This window comes from Hipposideros armiger, unplaced genomic scaffold (assembly GCF_001890085.2).
Source record: "Hipposideros armiger isolate ML-2016 unplaced genomic scaffold, ASM189008v1 scaffold_33, whole genome shotgun sequence".
Classification (NCBI taxonomy): Eukaryota; Metazoa; Chordata; class Mammalia; order Chiroptera; family Hipposideridae; genus Hipposideros; species Hipposideros armiger.
The window spans coordinates 403495-414264 of record NW_017731383.1 but is presented as its reverse complement, the minus strand read 5'-3'; the positions used below and the strand labels follow the sequence as shown (position 1 = coordinate 414264).

General features: G+C 54.6%; 1 protein-coding gene across 1 annotated transcript in view; it reads right to left on the bottom strand.

Moving 5' to 3' along the window:
* The window catches only part of SUN1 (Sad1 and UNC84 domain containing 1), a 50676-nt gene that overhangs the window by 6219 nt on the left and 33687 nt on the right, over positions 1-10770 (bottom strand). Inside the window, exons 14-20 of the mRNA XM_019637416.1 lie at positions 10283-10522; positions 8187-8246; positions 7054-7097; positions 5727-5859; positions 4473-4727; positions 3873-3957; positions 2249-2403 (exon numbers count right to left, since the gene is read on the bottom strand). Coding sequence (XP_019492961.1) covers positions 2249-2403; positions 3873-3957; positions 4473-4727; positions 5727-5859; positions 7054-7097; positions 8187-8246; positions 10283-10522 — 972 coding nt within the window. The remainder of the gene's footprint in view (positions 1-2248; positions 2404-3872; positions 3958-4472; positions 4728-5726; positions 5860-7053; positions 7098-8186; positions 8247-10282; positions 10523-10770) is intronic.

Below are 10770 nucleotides of genomic sequence, written 5' to 3'. Positions count from 1 at the left end.
AGAAGCCGGCGACTGATCTGCCTCGCCTGGGAAGAGCGCAATGATGGTGCCAACTTGGGCCAGTGAAGCAACGTTCTCTACAACTAGACTGAAGAACAAAACAACAGCAACTTGTCTGTCCCCCTTCCCCCGATTCCCCAGCGCTATTCCTCTCCCCCAACTCCCCAATAAAATCTTAAAAAAAAAAAAAGCAGCAGTAAGAAAGACGACTGATAATATTGAAATAGAAATAAAAATATTTTTACATGGTAAAACATCATCACGAGCAAAAAACCAAAAGACAAACTGGGGAAAGAGGTTTGCATCTTAGACCCCAAAGGGCTACTGTGTCCAACTTGCAGAAGAGCTTTATAAAGGTTAGGGTAGCCAGAGCCTTAAAGAAAAATGGGCAAGACACACAAACACATTCCAAAGTTAAATGGTCCTTGAACGTGAGAGGAGACATCCGACCTTACACACTAACAAGAATGCAGACTTAAACAACTAGATGCTGCTGTTTCTCACCTAACAGACTGCAATCATCCAGACGTGTGACAGAGCCTGTTGCGAAGTGTGGGACCACGCTCTCACACACGCTGACCCGCTTACACACTGCACGGGCCGGAGCCTAAACTCTGGCAGCACCGAGCAGGCTGATTCTGCTCGGCCTCTGAGCCGACAGCCAGTGCCATCCCAAGACCTACTGGCACATGTACAAGATGACACAGGCGCAGGACACCGAGAGCAGAGCAGCCACACCTACTGCTAGGGGCCTGGCTGAGGAAGCGGTGGGACACCCACAGGAACCTGTGTGCCGGGTGCCACGCTGAGTGACCAGATGCCCGTGGATGGCAGACAGGGCAGGTGCACAGCACGCCAGCTGCCGTGCGGTTAAAGCAGGGGGACTGGGCGAGGATGGAATGACACGCTGGGTGCCAACCTACCACCCCTCAGCTCCAAACTGCCCCTTTCACCTGCCCTGTGAAAGGGGTCTGGGCCCCTTAAGGACCCTCCTTTGCCACCGGAAGATTGAGCTCTGTGAACAGTGGGAGCTGCAGATGCTTTACAGGGTGCCTTTCCTGAGTCGCCTCACTGTGGGCGCCCTGGAGGGTGGCTTCTAGCAGCTTCCGCCCACATGGCACCACTCAGTGAGCTCCGGCTGTGGCCTGTACAGAAAGGCCTGGATCTGAGCTCTGGGGCGGGTGCCTGGCCATGGCCGTGGGGCAGGCGCTCACTACGTCTCTATTCCAGATTCCTTAAAGCCTTGCGTTGCGGGCGGCTGGATGGCTCAGCTGGTTAGAGCGTGTGCTCTTAACAACAAGGTTGCCAGTTCAACTCCCGCATGGGATGGTGGGCTGCGCTCCTCCCGGCAACTATTATAGATTGAAAACAGCGACTGGACTTGGAACTGAGCTTGCAGCCCTCCTCAGCTAAGATTGAAGGACAACAACTTGACTTGGAGCTGATGGGTCCTGGGAAGAAATCACATTGTTCCCCAATTAAATTATATATATATATATATATATAAAAAATTTTTTTCTAAAAAACCTTTTGCTGCTTCTTAGCAGCCGATCACCTAGCGCCCCGCGCCACTGCAACTACAGCTCCTTACCCTCCCCTGCCGGCCAGGGTCCTGGGGTCCTCCCGATGGAGAACTTGCCCCCACTCTCTTGTTCACAGACATCTAACGCATGAAGCACGTGCTACATCCTGACCACCAGATCCAGTGCGCACATCAGTATAATTCTGTGACCAGGCTGACGTTTTAGGGGATGTCAAGAATATCCAGACCTCTGAACTATCTTACGGCAAAGGGGGGGACTGCTGCGGCCTAAGGCCACACCCTAAAGTTGCCCTGTGTCTACTCAGAGCCTTGCTGACTTTCTGGAAGAGTCCGCGTCTGCTTACAAGGATGAGTGTGTGTCCAGCTGCCTGGTGAGCCGGACAAGTGCTGGGGACCAAAGGACAGCCGAGCAGCTGTGCATATCGGACATGTCACTGGCAACGAGGAAGGTTATTGCTAGGCCAGTACCAGAGGCCCCGAATCTGAGGTCACTGACACGCACTCACATGCAACCATGACCGGACGTGGGGCTTCCAAGTGGAAGACAGCGGGCGTGAGCATGTTTCACACTCGGAAAACATGTGAACTTTCCCCCGAAAGCTGTACGCTCACTATTCTCAGTGTCTTCTGCATGCATCGTGGGGCTTACTAAATGCTGAAGACACACACCTCGGGCCCCCGGTACGGGCGACGTGGCAGCTAGGCAGTGCACCAGGCACCGTGGGCCCCCACCCTGCCGCTTACCTGGATCACAACGCGGGGCGACTGGGAGAAGTACCACAGCGGGATCCCAAACAGGCTGATGAGTGCCGTCTTGGTCTCGTAGGTCTCCGAACAGCGCGTGCTCAGGATACTGCCACCTTAAAATGGAGTTTCAGCTCGTTTCAGGTCTGAGGGCACTGCCGGTGTCATCATCACCCACCTTCAGGACTTACTGACACATTCCAACAATTCTCAAGTCGTCAACTTGTACAAGTAACTGCTACTTTAAGATCTGCCCGTTCCTCACTGTCCCTTTCCCCACTCCGTGTCACGAGTCTACGATGGCTTTTGGGGACACCACGGGTGCTGCCACACGGAAAGACGCCTCCTGTCTGCACCACAGACAATACCGACCCCACCCAGGCCCGGGGGGGCACTGCCAACGTCTGCTAACAGGTGTGTCTGATGGGGAAACGGACAGTCTGGAACCAGGTGGCATTTGCACAGCACAGTGAAAACCCCTGGACTGTACACTGTAAATGGTAAAGTTCACGTTACGTGAATTACCTCAATGAGAATAAAAAGCTTTAAAAACAGTCCAGTCTGCCCCTCACAGGAAACAGGGCAGACAGGGGGTTGGCACCAAGACAGCCTCGGCGTGGAAGCAACAATAAAACGAAGTAAAAATAAAACCTCCTGAGATGCCTGTGTTCTGGCGGCTGTCACAGCTCTCGGAGCACCCAGGAGCGGGCCGCCTGCAGGACTCATCTGACACCCGAAAAGTCGCTGGGCGAGTGGGGAGTCTCGTTTTAAACACAAATGAGGTTTTGATCTGGCTCATCACAGACCTGAATTTCTGAACCACTGAATTATTTCTTCAAAATATCCTGATGTCATTCTAAGTCTCCTGAAATATGCTGACTCACTTTTTTAGCTCACAGTTGATAAGTGCTTTGTTTCGTAATAAAACCTTCAGTTCAGCCTCATTAGAACTACCGGAATTCTGAATTGATGATACACAAATCTGTAAGGGTTAATTCAGCTTCAAAGAAAAAGTGACAAGTATTGGTCCCAACTGAACAGTCAAAATACCACTGATCTCTCTGAATTGAAAAAGATTTCCTCAGAAATCCCTGAATTCAAAACCTGTAACTAAAATCACTTACTATTCTGAAAGTTGTCCTGAACAAAACATAACTGAAAACAACCGTCCACAGCCTTAGTGACATGTCTAACGTTGGGAGACTTTGCCGGTTTTACATGTGATGGCAGTTCACATCCCCCACGTGAAGGCCCCGTAGATGGTGAGTGGAGCCCAGGCCGGTGTCAGCGGCCACGCGTCCTAAACCACTGGGACACGGCAAACTGACCACCACACTGTGGCGTTAGACCACTGCCACCCTGGGGGTCACCCGGCCCTTTCACATCCTTTTCTCCAAGAAATAATGTTGGCCCACCAGCCCTCGCCTGTAATTCCTCAGTTTTAAAAATCCAGAACACCAAGGTTTTCTGTAACACACGCGGTGACGACAACTTCCCCGATCCAAAGCGATGTCCCTCGCAGCAGGGCCCCAACTGCGTCCCGCTACCAGGTGGCCACCCCGCTGCAGTCAGGCCCCTCACTCACCACCAGACTCCAGGGCAAAGTCCACCATGCCAGTCTTGTCCTGGGAGTACAGCTTCAGGGCGTTGTTTATGATGACGTGCGCTTGCTGCATGGGCATGTGAGCCCGAGGAGAGACACAGGGCCTCCACGTTAGTGACAGGCACGCCAGTGAGAACATGCTCTCATTAACGACATCTGGGTAACCAGCATGGGGGACGGGTCAGCAAGTATACACCTAGGTCCTACATCCTCGACTGGGCCATGGGGTGGGGGGACGGGTACCAGAGCCCTTTCCCCGGGGCTCGGGCGGGCTCGACAGTCTGTGAGCCAGAAAACAAGGACAAAGCCAGGATAGACGAGGCACCGTGACTGGCACTGTGTCACTGTGAGATCTGCATGCAATTCTGGGAGGCTGCGGCCACCCAATGCAGGTTCACAAAGTACGAGGGACTCCCAGGAAGTGGCCACGCCCACGAGCAATGCTTCAACATTGTGCGATGTGCAGGGTCCCAGCCCGTCCCGAGGTCCTGCTCAGAACCTGACACCGGAACTGGCTCGTTCATGACGAATCCCCAGGGTCCTCGGGGTGCAGACGTTAAAACACCCTCACTGGTTACCTACCGCCTCTGTGATTCCAGAAACCCCTGCCTCATTCACAGCAGACACCACTGCCTCCCGAGCTGACAGCTGTTTCGTCACAGACACGTGGTGGCTGATGTTCTTCAGTATCTGCAGCTCTAGGTCGCGTAGTAGGACCTGCAGATTGTCCTTGCTGACAAAGCGAGACGAAAGCTTGTCGAACAGCCACTCAAGGGACACGGCCTGCGGGTCGTCAGAAAGTAGGAGCTGGACAGTTTCTCTGACCTGGGCGTCTACCTGGTAAAAGCAGCAGTAAACACAGCATGAATCATTTCAACTCCTTACACCCTGCAGACACGCTGGGATAGACCACAGAGAACGGGACCGGAAATGAACGGCCCAGGAGCAGAGCCCGTGTCAAAAATGCCCCTGGGCGAGTGGCCGAGAGGAGCGCGCCCTCATCCTCCGCACACAGAGCTTACGGTGACCTTGGGTCTGCTCAAGTATCCCTGCACGTTATGTTAAGCACACGGCGTGCACACACGCAGTCCCCACCCCTGAGCCCAGCAACCCCTCCTGCCCATTTCCCAGCGCTCCCCTATCCACGTCCCTCTGCACGCAGCTCTCATTTCTGTAGGAGCCCCAGGAAGGAGGCTGCGAGGGCCAAAGAGGATGTGTCTCCTGTTCCCCGTCCCAACAGGCTCCGGCCCGCAGAGGCACGTCACACTGTAGACTCGCGGCTTGGAGCAGCCGGCAGGTCACTAGTGAGAGGAACGCAGCCGTCTGCTCACGCGGGCATTCTGCCTTCCTGCCACAATGAGCTGGCGCACACGTCGCTCTGTCACATGCACCACAGGTTAACCACCTGCTGTCTGACTGACTTGTGGTTGCTTCTGCCATTCAGACGTGTGCTTTCCTTTTCATGCAGCTCTAAAGGTCTAGATTCCCTCTTGTGCCCATCTGTGACACGCCCTGACATGAGGCCCAGCTGCAGAGCGCAGCGCGAGCCCGCTGGGGTGACCACGCACAGCCCCCCGGCACGTGTCAGCACAGGCTGCAAACACACATATAGTGTAGGAAGACACACGCCCGTGTCAGGTGTTAGGTTACTGGGCTGCAGGAATCTGAGGAGAGGTGAATTTTTATTTATCTTAAGTCTTTTAATATTTTCACATAGAGTAAAATAAAGTTTTCTAAAGGAAGTAAAAGTTAAACAGCTTATTAAATGTGAGACGTCACCCCAAGTACTCCTTCCCTTTCTGTGTGAGACAACACGCAGACACAGTGGACACTCACTCTGTCACGCACGGCAGCATCCACCTTGTCACAGCCGCCTTCCAGGTGCTGGGACAGTTCTGACCTCAGGTGGCCCAGCTCCAGCTCCAGCACCTTCACCGCAGACAGGAGGCGCTGCCCGTCCTCGGCTCCGCTGGGGACAGACACAGTCAGTAAACACGCAGGGCAGCCCCCAGACATGCCAACACCGTGACGTCACCCCCGCTCCACATTCCCATGGGGACTCATTGCCACTTTCGGTCGGAACCAGAGGATGTCCCTCGCCAGCTTCCGTGTGCAGCCCACACAAACGAACTGATGGTGGTGGGGAAAGGCCTCTCAAAACGAGCTTAGTCTTTTAAAACGACCTCCTCACAATCAAGAAGGCGACTCAGTATTTACCAGTAACCACTATGACAGTGAACACACTTTCCACGCTGGCATAAGGGCTAACTGAACGACAGGCGTAGGCTCAAGGCAGTGTCAATGACCCCACTTGTGCACAGTTGTGTGACACACACAGCGCAGTGTCACACCTGCTCATGGGCAGGTGCCGTGCGGATACACCATCAGTCACGTCACACAAGAACCTGTGGGCGGGCACCTTACTTGGAGTCTCTTGTCAGCACCGCGAGCTCATCTCCAGGGAGACAAGCTTGGAGGGAAGTGTGATGCATGACACTGGTGCCCAACCTTACAGAGGGCATGAACCCACAGTGCCAACAGTCTAAACACAAAGGATGGAGACGGGCCCGTGGGGTGCGAGCCCCAGGAATCACTAGGCACCAAAGTGGGAGAGTGTCGGGTTCAGCAAGTGTAGGGGCTCGTGTGGGAAGCGGGTGGGAAGACAGGGGCCTTCAGGGCATCAGGACAGAAGTCCCCTCAGGGACTGGGCAGGGCAGGGCAGGAGCTGGCCGCATCCTTAAGTGCCAAGGACACAGCTCAGAAAAGGCCCAGAACCCGGCCTGGAGGCGGGAGAAGGCTATGACCATGGGGGCAAATGCCAGCTCAGAAGGCCGGGGTCCTGCCCACATGGCAAGGGCCAAGCTTTGATGCTCACAGGCCAGCTGGGTCCAGGCGCAGAGTCCCCGCCCTGCCCTTGAGGGCTGGCCTTATCTGCGCCCTGTGGGCAGGCAGCCCTCCAAGCACTCCAGGTCAAAGCAAGGGGCGCCACTGTCCTGGGGGTGCCACGTGGACAGCAGTGACGGTCACAAGCCCCTTAGACCCCCGGGGTCCTCAGGGGCTCCCAGCAGACACACAGCTGGGAGTGTCCCCTCCAGAGCCCGTGACTGCAGATGCAGGCTCCACAGCCAGAGGCCAAACCGCAGCCTCCTGCCTGCCTTCCTACCTCGCTGTCCTGAGCGTGGTCTGCTCTAGCTCCCTCTGGACGGCCTGGAAAGTAGGAAGACAAGCTGTCACACAAAGGCATGTGGCTTCCTGACCACACACTTAATTAACTCCACGGGTTGGTACATAAAACTATTGCATTTGCCTGGGCGTTTCCCTAAGCCAAAACCCAGACCTGCCTTTTGGCCAGCAGGTGAGGGCTGTTTGTTTTTCAAAGTAAACTTTTAAAAGACACACAACACACGTCGAGAGAGGAGCACAGATCACATGGGAACAGCTTGGTGGGTTTCCAAAACAAGCAGCTCCTGTAACCAGCCCCCAGGCCATCAAGGGTCCGTGACCACCCTCCCTGGGCAGTGTTATTTAAATGACAAAGGACAAGGAGAAGGAAACGACCAACGTCCACATAAAGACACGACTTACTCACAGGTGCGGACAGCGCCCCACCAGGTGGGACGTTCACACCTGGACGGAAGCCTACTCTTCCTGCACATGCTCACTTCCTTCTCGGGGCTCCCTCTGCTCAGCGCCATGGGATTCTCATCAACTGACAGACTAAACTCGCCTGATTCTTACTGTCAGTAAGACAGCAGCTATCTGAGGCCCCAAAGGGTTGTGCCATGTCTGAGGCCAAGGTCAACCGGCAGGGACCCCCTTCCTGACGTGCCCTGCTGGGTGAGCGCTCCACAACCTCTACGGCTCAGATTAGCGCCAACATCTGGTCCCCTAACCTTGCCTTTACCAATATCTGAGAAGAGACTTTCCTAACAGAAAGTTATTTTTTTCTGTCAAAAGATTTGGGCCCTTCCTTTTCTAGAGACATCACTCGGGTGGAGGCTGTGTGACGTCCAGGAGAGCTGGCTTTCGTAGCCTAGGCTTGGACCTCCCCCCTCAAAAAGACACCTGAGGACCAGTGAGTGGGACACACTTATGAAACATTAAAGCCATACCCTAGAGCCACCAATGGAAAAAGAGGACAGTCTGAAACCTTTTCTCCAGTTTTATGAAGGATAGCAGCAAAACCCCTAAGCTAGGCTTTAAAGGCTAAGGACTGTATAAATAGTAACTGCAGCGGACTTTGTTTATCAAGGAGATCAGTTGTTGGGGCTACAATTAAAGGGTCAAGAAGAATACCTCATACTTTTCCATCAGCTTTCCAAGAGCGTCTTCCAAGTTTGAGATGCGCAGTTCACGCTGTTGGCAGGAAGTTGTGTCGATGACAAGTGAACAAGTGGTAGAGAAAGTTAAGCAACAAACCAACAAAAGCGGGCAAATGAGGCCAAGTTGTTTCTACACAGAATAGCCACACACTAGGGACGGCTGGTGACAGTGTGGCATGGCACCCTAGAGGGGAACACCCATGAACAGCGCCCACAGCTTTTCCGCTAACTTCCGAGGTCTGAAGCCCATGCTAAGATGCATGAAGAGCTTCTCAAGCTGACGAGGACGTTAAGTTAAGAAGTCCGTAATTTCCAGAAAATGCGCGTTGCGGAAAGCAAGTCGGTCACCACTCACTCAGCTAACATTCTAGGCGGCCAGCGCATCCAGTGATTCAGGAAGCTCGTCATGTGGCACCAGGCCACTCTGCTGTAAAATGCGGCCACGTGAGGAACACTAAGCCCGGAGCCCAGGGGATGACACCAGATTACCCGGCACCCTGTCCTGCATGTGGCTGTGGCCGTGTGGGGAAAGCCAGGATGCTGCCAGGCCATCTAGCCCGGTCACAGCTGCGTGAAGCAGTGTAAGAAGAGCAAACCTGTACTAAGCTGGCCTAACTCAGGACCTGATTCAAAATGGGCTCAGGAACACCAGGTGAGCTGAGCCTGTTTTTCTGAGCCGTAACGTGTTTTCTGGTGTACGCAAATACACCAGAGGGCACCAGCACACCGCCCCCTTTCCCAGGCCTTCCTGGCCCAATGCGGCCGTCCGTGCTGGGCGAGTGACAAGCTCTCAGGCTGCTGCCTCAGATAAGGACTGCTCCGTAAGATCAGCGTGCTTCCTGGCGGGACTCTGCGCTCACCAGCAGACGTCCTGCCTGCAGGCACAGAGTTTGGTGACCTGTCACCTATTTAGGATCTTTGAACGGGCGTCTCCCTTGGAGCCGGGCCAGCGCCCACCCTCCTGCATTTGCAAAGAAACAGCATGGTTCGGACTTAGCCTTTCGCCCTGTCCAGCTACGCGGCTGTCACACGGCCAGCAGGAGCAGGACAAGCACAACTGCATCTGTGGACCTTACAGGAGTCAGCTGCACTTTATGGCTGACAGACCACTGAGGAATGAATGCAGACGCCAGGCACCCTTTGAGCAGGGCACAGAGGGGGCAGACATCCCTGCAATCTCAAGAGCCCTGCGTGCCATCAGCACAGGACAATGAAAATAGTAAGGGAGCTGACTCGGGTCAAACCAGAATCAGGAAGACTCACTCGTTCTTCAAATATTTGTTTTAAACCCTACCGGATAGGAGAGGACAGCAAATTAGACAAGCAACAGCAGTCACCATGGTAACTGCTGACACTGTCCGGGGTGGAGGACAGGAGGGTGGCCACGTGGCAGCGGAGTACACGGCCCAGGTGGGGTATGCTCAGCTCGGCGGGCCCAGGCTTTGTGCAGAGCCACGGGGAGCAGACACTGGACACGTATGTCAGGGACGGGGTCCACTGGCAGCCTGGTCTGTGGCAGACCCCAGGAGAGGCCTGTTGGTGAGGTGAGGGGTGGTACAGATCCTACCGACCTCAGTGCAGAATACCCAAAAAAAATCACTGTGGAACTCATGGAGATAAACATCAGTTTTGAGGAAAGTGGGCGGACAAGCCTTTCCTCAGAATACCAAATAAATGACACATTCACATACAGGCTCACGGCTCCATGGGGGATGGCACCTTCTCTTGAACTTGAGATCCTCTGATTCACAGATGTTAATTTTCCCAACGGGCGTGACAGGAGACACAAACCAAGTCACTGTGACAGCACCAGCCACGTTTCATGGATTAGGTGCGACCCACTCCCACGTCAGAACATGGACCCCGCCCCTCCCACGGCAGCCCCACCTCACTCGTGGGTGTCACCCCCAGATGTGACCTCTGCCCTGGCCGTGTCCGGGGCAACGTGGTCCCCGGCCCCCAATGCACGTCGCTCCTAACAATGAGGGCTACAGCTACTTCCCAGTGCACGGCGTGTCCTGTTCTGTGTCCCCAGAAGGAGAAAAGAACTCTGCAACCCATCAGCGTTACCTGAGAGCCCACCGGTCCGTCAGCATTCACGTCCTTTAAGTGCGGCCCTCCCACGTCTGTAGCCAAGGGTGACATCCCTCCACGGTCGCCGTCCATTTGGTCCACCTGTGCCTGCAGTTTCTGAAGCGAAGCCGCCAGTTCTCTAAGCTTCTCGTCATGGCTCCAACACTGTCCAGACAGAGACGCCACCTGCCTTTGTACTTCACTCATCTCACGCCAGCGAATAGCCTCGTCGCCACTCTGAAACAGGAGGAAGTTCCAACAGCAACGCAGGTGAGGATGCAAACCCGGCAGCAAGTAACTTTAAGGTCAGGCTCAGTGAGAACACAAACAGCATCCCAGCAGATGTCCAGCGGGACGCACACAGGGACACGCGCTGCTGGCCGCCGGGGGGCTCCCCACAGGGCAGATATGGGTGCTCTCCCTGGTCTCCCTTTGACTTTCTGTATCTTCCAAAGTAATGAATACTGTTACTTTTTAAATCAAAA